This window comes from Garra rufa, chromosome 15, assembly GCF_049309525.1.
Source record: "Garra rufa chromosome 15, GarRuf1.0, whole genome shotgun sequence".
NCBI lineage: Eukaryota > Metazoa > Chordata > Actinopteri > Cypriniformes > Cyprinidae > Garra > Garra rufa.
The window spans coordinates 6,350,355-6,366,688 of NC_133375.1; the positions used below are offsets into that span (position 1 = coordinate 6,350,355).

General features: G+C 36.2%; 1 protein-coding gene across 2 annotated transcripts; it reads left to right on the forward strand.

Moving 5' to 3' along the window:
* The first annotated feature begins 1,537 nt into the window (after positions 1-1,537).
* Positions 1,538-15,067, forward strand: LOC141286473 (protein NLRC3-like). Of its 2 annotated transcripts, XM_073818511.1 has the most exons (8): positions 1,538-1,737; positions 2,632-2,745; positions 7,044-7,157; positions 9,335-11,146; positions 11,314-11,487; positions 13,304-13,477; positions 13,696-13,742; positions 13,832-15,067. In XM_073818511.1, the coding sequence occupies exons 1-8, from the start codon at positions 1,583-1,585 to the stop codon at positions 14,356-14,358; spliced, it is 3,117 nt and encodes a 1,038-aa protein (XP_073674612.1). In that variant the 5' UTR covers positions 1,538-1,582; the 3' UTR covers positions 14,359-15,067. The 2 variants fall into 2 exon arrangements, with proteins under 2 accessions (XP_073674612.1, XP_073674611.1); XM_073818510.1 differs by lacking the exons at positions 1,538-1,737; positions 2,632-2,745 and adding an exon at positions 6,495-6,601.
* The last annotated feature ends 1,267 nt before the right edge of the window (positions 15,068-16,334 follow it).

Here is a 16,334-nt window from a genome sequence, read left to right on the forward strand (position 1 = left end):
CAGCGTTCTCATTATTCACAAATATTATATATTGTGTATTTGAGTTCTTTGTGTTTTCTGAAAAAGTAGAAAATATGGCATGACAATAGTTTAATAGGGTAACGATATCTAAATAAACCTTAAATGAGCAACTTTTTTTCTGAAAGCTATAATTCTGCATCAGTTTATTTCAGATCCAAAGTTATTGTTCCCACGGATGCACCACATCCTAAAATATATGTACATGCTTAAATTGGAGGGATTACTGTCATGGCTTCACTATAAAGTCACTTTGAGTAAAAACTGGCACAACTCACCCCACCTTCCCCTATACATAAGCAAACATGGCGTCGGCAGGATTCTCATCCATGTTATGGGGGAGCTGTTAAAGCTGTTTAAATTTAGCCATCTAAATGTAATAAAGTGTAGTGTTGTAAAGTAGTTTGATTTTAAACAGTTTTATTATTACCTCATCATCTCTTTGAATCGATGCAATTGTTGAAACCTTCAAAATGACAGGCACCTACCGGCTGGAACAAGTACTGCGTTTCTAGTCACGAGTATTACGATGATACCACCCAAAAAACATTGAAGCTGATCCTCCCACTGCCTTTCGAAACCAAAAAGCTGTTTGGCTTATGCTCGTTTAGGATTGCATTTCTAAGAAATGTAAGTTAAAAATGAACGCTTCCGTGTCCGTCTCTCTAGAGATACGTCTATTCCTTTAATACCCTGTGAATTAAGAACAATCTGGTCTTTTTTACAGAGCATTCGCAGAACGTCCAAATGTTTTGATGCCAAAATATCTTAAAAGTAGAGCTGCTAATTTATCGTAAGTAGCTTTTATTAAAAATACAAGTTAAAAGCCATTTGGTAGGCTACTAAAACGTGATTAAATTGTCATTTTGTAGTAAATGTTTGTCTGTAAACTAAACAATAAAAAATAACGAAAAGTGAAAGTAAAAGTGCATTGTAGCCATTAAACAAACAGTCACGTGCAAATATGGCTACTTTAAACGTATAATAGGCATATTTAATACGTTTATATAACTAATATATATTTTATTGTTGTTCTGTAAGTTATGTAAGCAATTATCAATTCAATCCATAGGCCCATATTCAAAAAACAGTAAAGTAAAAACATGCATGGCCAGTGTTATTTTCATATACATGTGATTACAGATAGATGCAGTCTTTGTGTCATCTTTGTTCTAGACAATTTAATACACTTTCATTAACTGACCAGTTAGCCTTTTTTATTGACCATAAACTTTGCAGTTATTGTCTGTGGTTACAATTAATTTACAGACACAAATCCTAAAAATGAATTTTCACTTTACACTTGCCTCTGAGTATAGGTGTAACATTTAATCACAGATGTAGCACTATGTCTAAATGGTGCAATTGGTATTAAGTCTATGCAGGAATTAAGGTGCATTTTATGTCCAGCCTGGTCTTACAGCCAGGTGTGTGTCCAGTTGATGCAACTTCAAGATATAATGTTGTGTAAAATCATACGTTCAACTGTGCATGATTCATTTTTTGTCTCTCATAAAGGACTGAAATCAGTCTCCAGTTGGAGAGGAGTGACACTGCCTCTAAAATGAATCTGTATGAGGAAATAGAAGAAGGGGGCTCTGTCCATTATCAGCCCCAGAAAGCAGTATGTCCAGAACCCAGCTGTGTGTCTATCAAGAGCAGCAACTCCATGTTTGAGCCTCGTACATTCATAGATAAAACAGTAACCTCAGAGGTCAGGTAAGTCTGTTTATCTCATTAGTAATTATTGCAATCATGTCCTTTTCAGGTTAAGACTGTACTGAATGGAAAAAGAACTCAGATTCTTGTTACCAACTCTTAAACAACAACAACAACAACTACGACTTTTCCCTAAATAAATTTCTAATCTGCTGCTTTTTAATAGTTTGTAAGGTAGTTGTTACGTTTGGGTATTGGGTAGAATTAGGGATGTAGAATAAGGTCATGTAGAATAAGGCATTAATATGTGCTTACTTAGTAGTACTAATTAATGGCTAATGTTTTAATAATATGCATGCAAATATACAACCAGTTAAGAGACCGTAAAATAAAGTGTTACCAAGGGTTTTTCTGTCAGTTGGTCATGGAGTGTCCAAGTAATGATAAAAACAACTATGCTTTATGTTTTGAGTTTGCTATTTTTGTATTTTTGTAACAGGGAGGCTCTAAAAAATCAGTAGTTTTTTGTGTGCCATTACAAACCTCCAAACCTCAATTCCCCTGGCTCTATTAACATAGACTGCTTTCCCAATGGCTTAAATCCATAAATGTAACAAAAGACAAAAGAGAGTATTAGCCACATATAAAAGAATAGAATTCACCATAGAATGTCAATTGTCAGTACATTCTTACCCTTATGTGATTTCAAAACCTCTGTGACTTTCTTTCTTCTGCATGTCTTTGATGACGTCAGTGTTTTGGCCCATTGTGGAAACCATGTTTGTTTGTTAAATTCACTTGACTGTTTTTTGTTTTTTAAATGACAAACAAGAACATAAAAAAATTAATCTTCTGTTTTGTTTGGTTAAAATCATGGATTTTATTTGGCAACAGTTATCTTTGCAAAACCAGATCAAAGTCTCAACATTAATGCTTTTTATTTAATTTTACTAGAGTTCAGCCCCAGCAAACAGCATGTCCAGAACCCAGCTGTGTGTCTATGAAGAGCAGCAACTCCATGTTTGAGCCTCGTACATTCAGAGATAAAACAGTAACCTCAGAGGTCAGGTAAGTCTGTTTATCTCATTATTAATTATTGCAATCACGTACTTTTCAGGTTAAGACTGTACTGAACGTAAAAGAAATAAGGTTCTTGTGACCAACTCTTTAAAAAAAATCTATTTGTATTCTGATGTAAGTTTAAAAACAAACTCCAGTCAAAACTACTTCAAGCCAAAATGCTCATTATAAGGGTTTTTCGTTAATTGGTCATGGAGCATCCAAGTAATGATAAAAACAAAACGCTTTATGTTTTGAGTTTGCTATTTTTGTAAAAGGGAGGCTCTGAAAAATCTGTAGTTTTTTTGTGTGCCATTGCAAACCTCCAACCCTTACGAAAATTAAACATGTTTTTTTTGTAGTAACCATGGTTTAACTATGGTTTTGAAGTAAAACCATAGTAACTACAAATGAACCATGGTTTAACTATAGTTTCTTATAGTAAAACCATAGTAACTAAAAAATAAACCACGGTTTTACTATAGTAACCATGGTTTAACTATGTTTTTTGTAGTAAAACCATAAAAATAAACCATGGTTTTACTATAGTAACCATAGTTAAACTATTTTTTTTTGTAGTAAAACCATAGTAACTACAAAATAAACCATGGTAACCCACAAAATAGCAGCCTAAATGAATACACACAAATGTAAACAAATAATATGTATTTATTGAAATTCATAATATTAAAGTAAGGCAAAGATAATAAATATGATATTTCATAATGTTCGAATGAGTTCAAATGTATTACATGTGACTAAGAATTCACAGAAATACGAACATCTATATACGGTATTGTCCTGACGCGGCCACTTTAAGAAATCCGAATGTAGCGCGCCTGCAACTGTAGCGCGCATCATTTGAAAATAACGGTCGAAGAGGAAAAGCAGCGAGTGATTAATGGTGTTTAACTTTCAAATTTGATTTCAAAGGACGTCAAAAATGATGAAATAGAAAACTGCTTTCTTGATTGATTAAATGGAAACCATGTTTGTTTGTTAAATTCAAGTTACCGTTTTCTTTGTTTGTTTTGGTTTTTTTAATGAACAAGACAATACAAATTTCATCTTCTATTTTGTTTGGCTAAAATCATGACATTTATTTGTCTACAATTATCTTTGCAAAACCAGATCGTTGTATCAAAGTCTTTACATTAACACTCTTTATTCATTTTTACTAGAGTTCAGCCCCAGAAAACAGCAGGTCCAGAACTCAGCTGTGTGTCTATGAAGAGCAACAACTCAATGTTTGAGCCTCGTACATTTAAAGAAGAAGCAATGATGCATGATATAAGGTAAGTCTGATTTATAGTGATGCTAATTTATTGAATGTCCAATTTACTTGTGACTTAGAAGTGAGTTTAGCAGCACTTTTAACCCAGGGTTATGAAACCCTAAACTGGAGCAGGGTTAGCAGTCCATTCATTGATAAAAATTTGATAGGACAGTCGGTTATGCAGTATGTAATAGAAGGATGTGCAATGCTAGAACCCTTGATGGGTAACATCTCAGGTTACCACTGTAACCATGGTTCCTGCAGTTGAATATCCCCAAACTTAGATTAAAATAACTTGCAGTGTAATAATTTGTGAAGGATTTTAGTATGAATTTCTTTAACCTTGTTTGGTATTACAAAATTATTATGAACAGACCATAAATCTGGATAAATCAGTTTACATTAAGACAATGTTTTAGGGGCAATACTACTTGTAGACAGTAATGTTCTTCAGGAATATTATTGTACTTTTTATCTGAAAAATCAACTCCCCTTGTGTCACCGTTGCGTTGTCAGGAGAAACACACAGGAGCACAAGTAAATGTAGAATGTCTTTTAAGAAAGAAACACAAGGGATAATCCACGGTTTAGGTTTAGGAGTAGACACACGAACATTACGAGTAGACCCGGCAAACACAAATGCACTAAATACACAGGGTCATTTCAAAACAGAGATGCATGGAATCATCAATTGACTAAACAAGGACAGGAATGTGACCACATAAGGCAAAACAGGAAATGAAACCTTGGCAACACAAGACAAAACAGGTCCATAGTCCTGACATTACAACCTCTCCTGAAAGGTGCGTCCTCGTGCCGTAAATAACAACAACAGAGGGAGGCATAGGTGGGATTTAGGGAGGAGGCTTGGGGGAAGGACAGACCTCTGAAAGGTCCATGGGGGAAATGACAGAAGAAGGAGTCAAGGAGGAAACAGGAGAGTCCAGGGCAGACCAGACGGATCGACAAGAGGGATTGGAGCAGGAGGAGTCAGGTGGGACCCAGGCCACAGCCATAATGACAATCCACGGTGGAGCCAACAGAGGGAGGAGCCATGGAGGAGGAAGGGCTGATGACTCCAGGGGGCCTTCCAAAGGTGGCAGAGCTGGAAGGATGAGGGAGGAGCTGGTGGAATGACAGGTGACGGTGGAGGTGAGGGAGCTATGAGCCAAGGTGGAGCCACTGGGTCTTCGTAGACTCTCAGGGCTGCCCTTCGGAATCAGAGCCCACTCTGGCTGTACTCTGGGACTGAGTCTCTGTCTCCAATGGACGGGGAAATGGGAGTCCACATGGGGATAGGAGAAGAAAGAGGGCTGGACAGGACCAGCAGGAATGAAGGAGAGGAGAGGGAGCAAGTCGTCCTCCAGATCTGTTTCCCAGTCGATAAGGTCCCCCTTTTGAAGTCCTAGATGTATGATCAACTCAACCTCACAGTGCAGGGGTGGAGCTCAACTCCGCACTCAGACCGTCTACGGCTTGCTCCTTCGCCGGCTCTCGCACCTGGTCTGACGGATTGCGGTCTGACTCCAAGGCGATTCTCCACTCAGTCACTTGGCATTGTGCTGACTCGTTAGATGGGCGGAATGGGCTCTCTCTGGGACTGGCGACATCCTCAGGTCCAATGGTAAAAGGATATCTGTTACTCGCCAGTAGCCACTGAACAAAGATGGCGAAAATCACCCGAAGACCATCCTCGGATGATGGCGCATCGTCTGGGTAGCTGGTGTAGTTAGCTTCCTCGAGGAAGAGACTTGTGTGGTCCTCAAGAGATTGATTGATTTGGGGACGGGAGAAGGGGTCAATGGGATTCATATGAGGAAAACACTACGGAAACAATAAACTTGTGCAAAAACGAGAAAACAAAACATGGAGGTAACTGTTTTAGTCTGGTCTTTTGTTTCATTGTCAGGAGAAACACACAGAAGCACGAATAAATGTAGAATGTCTTTTAATATAGAAACACAAGGGATAATCCACAGCTTAGACTTGAGTAGACACACAAACATAATGACTAGACTCGACAAAAGACAAATACACAGACAGGAAATAAATACACAAGGTAATTACAAAACACAAGTGCAATGGAATCATCAATTAATTAAACAAGGATAGTAATGTGACCAAATAAGGCAAAACAGGAAACGAAACCATGGCAACACAAGATGAAACAGGAAACCAAACCGTTACAGCACAAGCCGAAAACAGGTCCATAGTCCTGACACCTTGTCATTAAACAGAGTTTCTTACTTTATTGTAGAGTACTGTAAAGATGATTTAATGGGAGTATTAGGAGTAAAAATGCTGTTTTCTTTAATTATTTTTTTATAGCTGATAAGGCCCTGTTTTATATGAAACATCCTCATTATTTTGTTGGTTTTCAAACCTGTCCTGGGAGTATCCACTTGCAAAAGCACTTAAAACTATCTTGCAAAACCAGATTGTTGTATGAAAGTCCATACATTGATGCTCTTTATTCAGTTTTCAGCACCAGAAAACAGCATGTGAACTCAGCTGTGTGTCTTTGAAGAGCAACAACTCAATGTTTGAGCCTCGTACTTTTAGAGAAGAAGCAATGATGCACGATCTAAGGTAAATCTTGTTTGGTATATAGTGGGTAATTTATTTAAAGTCTTTTTCATTTAGAAGTGAGGTTAGCAGCGTGCCTCATATTAATGTGCTTTGGACAGTGACAGAAACACTGTGCATTGTCTTCACTTTAGCATTTGAAGGGAAAAATGTAAAAGCTTGATCTATTTAAGTCCACGTCATACTAACATGAAATGCTTCTAACCACAAGTCGAGAACTGTAGTTCTGACCATTGAAATTTGCAATGCACTTTGCAAATGGTTGTTTGAACCATAGTTTATGAAAACACTGAGTCATTGAACTTTGTTGATGAAGATGGAACTTGTGACCATAGTTGGCTAATAATGTTTTTTGGACACACAGTAGTATACTGTATAATAATAATATTTAAATAAAATAAATAAATACACTAATCTCTGTATGCTTCTCTATGTATTTTACTAGAGAACAGCCCCAGAAACCCGCATTTCCAGAACCCAGCTGTGTGTCTATGAAGAGCAACAGCTCCATGTTTGAACCTCGTACATTCACAATTAAAACATTAACATTTGACCCCAGGTAAGTTTGTTGGAAAAAAAAAAAAACACTGGTGGAGAAAGAGTTAAGGATTAAACTCTTAAGTTTAAAAATGATACCCTTGTCATCCAAGATGTTCATGTCTTTCTGTCTTCAGTCATATAGAAATTATGTTTTTTTAAGAAAACATTTAAGGATTTTTCTATGTTGCCCCGAGATTGAACTTCCAAAATAAAACAATCAATCCCAAATATGGTTGTAAACGATCCCAGCCGAGGAAGAAGGGTCTAGCAAAAGCGATTGATTATTTTTTTACTATTTATATACTTTTTAACCTCAAACACTCGTCTTGTCTTGCTCTGCCTGAACTGTGTTTTCTGGTTCAAGACAATTAGGGTATGTCGAAAATCTCCCATCTTATTTTCTTCCTCAACTTAAAAAAATATTTTTAAAATCGCCCTGCATCGCTGCACAAGTACCAACCCAGTGTTTGCAAAGTGAACATGCAAAGAAGATCAAACACCCTATACAAAAAAAGGTAAAACAGTGATGTAGAACGATTTTTATGTTGAGGGAGAAAATGCGATCATTTTTGACTTACCATAACTGTCATGAGTTTAGGCAGAGCAAGACAAGATGAGCGTTCAAGGTTAAAAAGTATATAAATTGTAATTTAAAAAAATAAATAACAGATTTTTACGCTAGATAAGACACTTCCTATTCGGCTCGGATTGTTTACAACCACATTAGAGACCGTATGGAGCAGCATTTTGGAAATTCAAACTTGGGGCACCATAGAAGTCCACTATATGGAGAAAAATCCTGAAAAGTTTTTCTCAAAAAACATAATCTCTTTACGACTGAAGAAAGAAAGTCATGAACATCTTGGATGACAAGGGGGTGCACTGCAAAAAAAACGGCAAATCTCACTTAGTATTTTTGTATAGTTTCAAAATAACTGAAAATTTTTAAATTAAGATGCATTTACTAGATAATGCACTTAATTTAGTTTTCTCCCCCAAAACAATTAAAATTATCTGCCAGTGGGGTAAGTAAAATATTCTTAAAACAAGAGTATTTCATTTAACCCACTGGCAGATAATTTTACTTGTTTTAAGCAAAATGCACTTAGTTTAGTTTTTTCCCCCTGGAAACAAGACTAAAAATCTTGTCATTTTGCTTATCTAGTAAATGCATTTTAATTTAAGATTTTCTTTTAGATATTTTAGACAAATATACTAGATTAAGTATATAAGCCATTAAGAAGATAAGCCATTTTTTGCAGTGTGAGTACATTATCCATACATATTTGTTCTAGAAGTGAACTTCTCCTTTAATGAGCAATTTAACCTTCAAGCATCCTTCAGGACAAATTTGAGCAAAATAAAGTTGACTCGATATAACAAGGTTAAGGGGGTGAAAAAAAATGAATGGGAAATTCTAAAATTCAGAGCTTTGTTTATAATTTGTCCAAGAAAAATCAATAAATCCAGCACAATGGAGATCATATATACACATAAATTAAGGGGTGAGCCTATAAAACATTCTCAATGTGGAAACCACTCATATTCACAAAGAACTGAATGAGCCAATGACTGAAAAGTTTTTTTTTTTTTTGTGCCACTGTGCGCACACACACACACACACACACAATTAAATAACACATACATACACACTTCAAAGTCAGATCAAATTCCTACTGCAAGATTTGTTGAGGATTCCAAATAAAAAACTGTCTGGAACATGCTACTTAGGTTTATTGTTTATTCTTACCCGTTTAGCAACATTTGGTTCCATATTACTTTTTTGAGTTTTTGAAATGTTATGTTTTTTTTTGTTAGAGACAGTGGTTTAAAGATCTCAGCCTATAGACGTTTTTTTTATATTTTTATACCATCATATGTCACCAGATGTCAGCAAAGTCGGCAAAACTTTGGGTTTTGGCTGTTTTTTGTTGTTGTTGTTGTTGTTGTTTTGATGTTGTTGTTTTTTTACTGAAGTATAATAAATATTAAATATAACATGAAAATAAGCATAGTTTATATTCAAAATATGGTACATTTAGAAGTAAATGAAAAACAATAAAAAAAACATAAACTGATAGTTTGTATTTTATGGAAGACAGTGATATGACATTTATATATATATAAAAAATAGAGAGCACACCATCTTGATTTTTAGTTATTTAAGGTTTTGGCAATTTTGGTTTTGGATTTAAGGGAGAAGGAGACTGGAGAACTGCAGAAACCAGTGCATGATGAATTACAAACAGTCAAGGACCAATACAAAACCAACATGAAGATGAAATATGAGAGATTGTTTGAGGGAATGAAACTACAAGAAAATGAAACCCTCTTGAACAGGATCTACACACAGCTCTACATCATAGAGGGAGAGAGTGAGGGGGTAAATGAAGAACATGAGGTTTTACAGATGGAGAAAAAACCTAGAACAAAGCACTCACAAGACACTCCAGTCTACTGCAATGACATCTTTAAAGCTTTACCTGAACCAGAATATGAGAAGAAAGACAAAATTAAGTTTGTTCTTACAAAAGGCATTGCTGGAATTGGAAAAACCATCTCTGTGCAGAAGTTCGTTCTAGACTGGGCAGAGGGAAAAGTAAATCAGGATGTAGATTTCATGTTTGTGCTTCCGTTTCGAGAGCTGAACTTGATTAAAGATCATCAGTACAGTCTTCACAGGCTTCTGCTGGACTTTCATCCTGAACTTCAAGATCTGGACTCAAAGACTTATGAGGAATGTAAAATAGTGTTCATCTTTGATGGTCTGGACGAAAGCAGAATGACACTGATGTTTTCAGACACTCAGAAAGTTTGTGATGTGACTGAGACTTCATCAGTGGGTGCGTTGATGTCAAACATCATGAAAGGAGAGCTGCTTCCCTCTGCTCTCATCTGGATCACCACCAGACCAGCAGCAGCCAGTCAGATCCCCTCTAAATACATCAGCCGTCTGACAGAAATTCAGGGATTCAATGAGCCTCAGAAGGAGGAATATTTCAGGAAGAGAATCAGTGACAAGCATCAAGCCAGCAGAATCATCTCACACATCAGCAGATCAAGAAGCCTCCACATCATGTGCCACATACCTGTCTTCTGCTGGATCTCAGCCACCGTGCTTCAGAACCTCCTAAAACAAGATGACAGTGCAGAAATCCCTCAAACTCTGACTGAAATGTACATCCACTTCCTACTGACTCAGATCAACATGAAGAATCAAAAGTATGAAGAGAGAGATCCAAAGAAATTCCGTCAGTCCAACAAAGAATCGATTGTAAAACTTGCTGAAGTGGCTTTTAAACAGCTAATGAAGGGCAATGTGATGTTCTATGAGGAGGACCTGATTGAGAGCGACATAGACATCACTAATGCCTCAGTATATTCTGGGATTTGCACTGAGATCTTTAAAGGGGAATATGTGATTCATCAGAAGAAAGTCTATAGCTTCATTCATCTGAGCTCTCAAGAGTTTCTCGCTGCGTTCTATTGGTTTTATTGCTTCGTAATTAGAATTATGAATCCACTTAAGGTGTTTGATTCTTTACATCATCTGTTTAGAGGAATAGTAGATGAAGCTCTTGAGAGTAAAAATGGACACCTTGATCTGTTCCTGCGGTTCCTGCTGGGAATCTCACTGGAGTCTAATCAGAGGTTCTTACAGGATCTACTGACACACAGAGAGAACAGCTCAGAAAGCATCCAGAAAACTACACAGTACATTAAAGAGAAAATCAAAGATGGACATGGACTCTCTACTGAAAGGTCCATCAATCTTTTCCTTTGTCTGCTAGAAGTGAAAGATCAGACTTTGTCGAGAGAGATTCAGGGTTTTTTGAAATCAAACAAATATTCTGAGGAGAAAATCTCTCCTGCTCACTGCTCAACAATCGCCTACATGCTTCAGATGTCAGAGGAGGTGCTGGATGAGCTGGATGTTCAGACATACAACACATCAGATGAGGGTAGAAGAAGACTGATACCAGCTGTAATCAGCTGCAAAAAAGCTTGGTGAGTGTTTAGTCCATGTGTTAAATTAAGTACTTTCTAAAAAAATAATTCCATTGTTGTGCCAAAACATCCTGAGCATTATTTTGGTTTTAGAATGAAAACGGACCACTGTTAAAAGTATGTAGCTGATATTACTGGAATTTCTAATGTGTTTTGCTCTGTTTCAGTTTTGTTGGCTGTGATCTCAGTGGTCAGTCATGTGAAATTATTGCATCAGCTCTACAATCCTCAAACTGTGCCCTTAGAGAGCTGGACCTGAGTAACAATGACCTGCATGATTCAGGCGTGAAACTGCTTTCTGATGGACTGAAGAGTCCAAACTGTCAGTTGGAAATATTGAGGTATTTAAGTCCTCACTGTAAACTAGAAATGCAAACAACAAAATTATCCACTTTAAAAAGTACTTGTTCCTACTGTTGTAAAAAGCACAACTGAAAAATGGAACAATACCAGGTTTTCTGCTGTACCAGATACTGATTCTAATCAGTACCCACTGATCGACAACTGCTTTCAAATGTTCCATTTTTGAGCTCATTTCAGTAGACAAGTGAATATGATTTTCTTTTTAATAGAAAATCATGATTTTAATGAGAAAACATCACCTAAGACAGCATTTTTATATCTTAATAGGGTCATATGATGTTGATAAAAAGAACATTATTTGGTGTAATGCAATGTGTTTATGCAGTTTGAGGTTAAAAAAAAACACATTATTTTTCATATTAAAAACCAACATTATAGTTACTCCTGACTGCCCCGCCTTTCTAAAACGCTTTGATTTTTACAAAGCTCATTGTTTTGAAAAGCAAGTTGTGCTCTGATTGGCCAGAACACCTCAAGCATGCAATAGAAATGTCATGCCCCTTACCATGTTGTGATGCCATTTCCCAGCGCAACGAGACAAAAGCAATAAAAACCATTATAAACAAGGCATTTGTTGCACCCAGTGAGGACATAACTACTGACTATAATGACTCATACTGTCATTTACGCGTTGTGCTGCACAGCGTAAACTCAACACCATGTCTGCATTTGTGATTGTCAAAACAACAAACAACAAGGACTACTCTACAATGCTCAAAACTCACTTTTGAATAGTCAGCAGCAATTCCTTAAAATATGAAAACCAATTTACAGGCTGTGAAGCGCCAGACTGTCCTTGCAACGTTGGAATTGCCTCACTTTATTGCCTTTAACCTTTGTGTACAGTTGGCATTGTAGACTACTCTCCCAGGTTCAGGAAACAGTCCTTTGTAAAATGTGCTGCACACACTCGAATATTTGCATTGTACTGTTCCGGAACAGTGTTTCAATTTTAACTTAACTACTGATTTCTAGTTGTGTCCTCATTTGGGAGGCTAAACAAAGTACTTTTGCCTTCGCAGTGAAACACACAGCGTCTGCACAATATGGCGGCGGCTGCAACAATACTACAGCCGCTATAAAAAGTTACAGTGTTTGAATGAGCCCTAGAAGGTGTGGCTGAGTCTTAACTTTTATAATAAATATCTCTTTGGGTTTGAGACTTTAAGCTTTGCAACTTTACAGATAATATCTATGCACAAACAGCTTGTAACACTCCAAAGACAAAGGAAAACAAGACACCACATCATATGACCCCTTTAAATATCCATGAACATTCTTACAATGCAAATGTCATAAGCATGTAAATGATTATTTAATGTTTGTTATTAAATGGTTATTTCCCCTGCGTTTTAAAAAGTTCATTCATATACATTACAGTAGCGTACATCAGATGAACATTATGAACATAGGATTGTATTAAATGACAAAGTGCTTATTCAAAAATCTAAATTAAGTTTTATGCCTTGTATGTGCAAATACTTAAATTAGCTTATTCAGTGTTAATGTATATACGCTAACTGCAAATGTTTCAACAATTTCAATTTTTTTTGTCATTTAAACTTTGGTTAAATAATTCAACAACATATACATAACATTTTATTCCTATGGAAACTGTAATACTTGTAAAACTCTTGAAGAGTTTAAAATATATGATGCTTATTCAGGAAATAAAATGCATAATATGCATTATAACTGAAAAATAACACTGACTACATAAGGTACCGACATAAAGCTTTATTTCCAAGATGATGCATGGTAGATAATCTGACTGTTTGCGTTTTTCTTGTGTAGGTTATCTGGTTGTATGGTGACAGAGAAAGGCTGTGGTTATGTGTCTTCAGCTCTGAGTTCAAACCCATCAACCCTGAGAGAGCTGGATCTGAGTTACAATCACCCAGGAAATTCAGGAGTCCAGCTGCTCTCTGACAAGCTGAATGATCCAAAATGCTCACTGGAGATACTCAAGTAAGACTTATTTTTTTGTGTATACTTGGAGTATTAATTCAATTAAAATTGTTTACAGCAGTATTTCACAGCACAACACATTTTACATTGTTACTACATTGTTACCTTGCATAGTTATATTATTAACCTTTTACTTTATCTCTTGACTTTTTAAACATTGTATTACATTAGATGTTAGGCCTATATTTGACATCTGTGTCATATCTGTCTCTTTCTAGTTTGAATCATGGTGACCATTTGAGAATTACACCAGGACTGCGAAAATGTAGGTCTCTCACCCCTCCTACATTTATAAACATATTTAAAAGTGTTGTAAAACTGTCCTTCCTGACTAATCTTTCTTCTTGTGTTTAGATGCCTGTGATCTCACACTGGATCCAAACACAGTATATTCTCATCTCATCATTACTGAGATGAACAAAAAGGTTACATATGTTGAAGAGCAGCAGGAGTATCCTGATCATTCAGAGCGATTTCAGCACCAGGAACAGGTTCTGTGTCAAGAGAGTCTGACTGGACGCTGTTACTGGGAGGTTGAAGGAAGTGGAAGAGTTGATACAGCAGTTACATATAAAGGAATCAGCAGGAAAGGTGGGAGCGACTGTAGGTTCGGATACAATGACAAATCCTGGAGTCTGTACTGCTCTAAATACAGATACACTGTCTGGCACAATAATAACATCACTGACATTCCTGTCCCTTCACCCCCTTCTAATAAAGTTGGAATATATGTGGATTGTCCAGCCGGCATGCTGTCCTTCTACAGTGTGTCTGACACACACACACTCACACACTTACACACATTCAACACCAAATTCACTGAACCCCTTTATTCTGGGATTAGGGTTTATCCTGATTCTTCGGTGTCTCTGTCAAATTAAATAATCTCATTGGGAGAAATCACAAGGACCCAAACAACTAGGTCTTGGAACTACACTTTTTGTTGTCTTCTTTTAGTGTTAATGTGTCGACTTGTTTTAGTTTCATTCAACCTTGTTATTCATTAGTGGGCTAGATGAACTAGACAAGTGGTTTGAATGGAGTGTTTATTTATTTATCTATTTATATATTTATGTTTTTTTGCCTTTATCTAGGAGGCAGAAAAACCCTTTTAGTATTAGCAATGATCCATTATTTCAATTATACTAAATATAGAACTAGTTTTTGAGCCTAATTTTAATTTCTTAGTAACTTCTAACCAGACTTTGTTACATTAGTTCTATTACTTATTTGCATCATATGATAAAGACAAATACAAAATCACTACATTTCCACCACCTGTGAATGTACTGCAAGCCGTTCTTGGCATTGGTTCCAGCACTGGAATTCTGTGCTTTTAACCCCTGTGACTAAAACATAAAAAAAGCATATAATATAATGCAAATATATAATATAATCTACAATGTGTCTACCATTAGTATTACTTTTTTGTGATGATTTGTACAACCTCCTTGAACTCATTAAATACATCATTGTAACCTGTAGTGCTTGAAATTATCTTGACTCTGTCTCTTGTGCTGCAACAGCTTTTTACCAGCTGTGCAAACTAAAATAATTATGGGAAATAACTCATTGGAACAATAAAGATCATTGCACACTGAGTCCAAAATTTTTGTATGCGTTTTTTTCCCCCCTCATATTCCTTCATATACAGTATATCCCTTTTCTGTCAAAATGTTTGTTACGGATGTGAAAACACAGAAAAACAAACCTGATCTGAAATTGTTTTATGACGGACGAGTTTGAGAAGCAGTGTGTAAACCCAATTGACAGACAGACCCAGAGAAAGTCCAGAAGAGAAATGAACATGAAAGTTATCATGCATACAACATATACTAACACATGGTGTGCTATAACATTAAGATGATATAATATTTAAAGAAATACGGCAATGGTACAGTACTGGGGGTCAGTGGAGTCAATGGAGACGGCATGTAAAGTTACAAGGACTTAACATGCTCTAGAAAGGATAACCAAATGAAAAAGTTAACTAAGAGCAGTTTCACAAGACTAAAAGGGCATATTTTACTTTTATATAAGAGGAATGATGAGGAGAGTGTGATAATAGTAACTAGCTTTATGAAACGAGACAGCAAGGTGTTACTGTTATAATGCAGTGCTGGACGGACGAGATACAAACAAACAGTTTAATAATATCTTCAGGAGAATCAGACTGGAACAGGCAGGAACACATGTTGACATAACATAAAACAAAGACCGACAGTAAACCGAACACAGGTGACGGGAATAACAGGATAATGAGGGCAAAACCAATGATCACAGAATGACAGGGGGAGACAAAGGGAGAAAGCAAATTAACAGACATGAATGTAACAGTAACCAGTAGGCAAGACCAACTAGTCAGGGTTGTGGTCAAATCAGGAATGAACTCAACAATTCCAATTCAAAGAAGGAAATGGAATTGGAATTGGAATTCAACAACAATTACAGGAATCAGAGTTGGAATTGAATTGGAATTACAGGAAGTCGAATTCAATTCAGGGAAATTACACTGAATTCCATTTATGGCTGTTTCTGAGCATTTGTTTGTGATTGCATTTAGAGACATACATTTGAACTTTATTTATGATGCTTTACAAATACCAAGTAATGTATGAAATAGAGTTAGTAAATAAAAATGAGAACTGTACATTATGAATTAACAATTGAATGAGAGTGGTGATAAGTTTCTGGATCTACTATACATTCAATATATGATTACCACATAAAATATATGTCTCAACTCACAAAAATCATGTTCATTCATCTATTTCATTCACTTTTTATTGCATCGAATTATCATCATTTCCTGAAATTTGGCATGTGAAAAGATCATGCTTAACATACTTAACATACA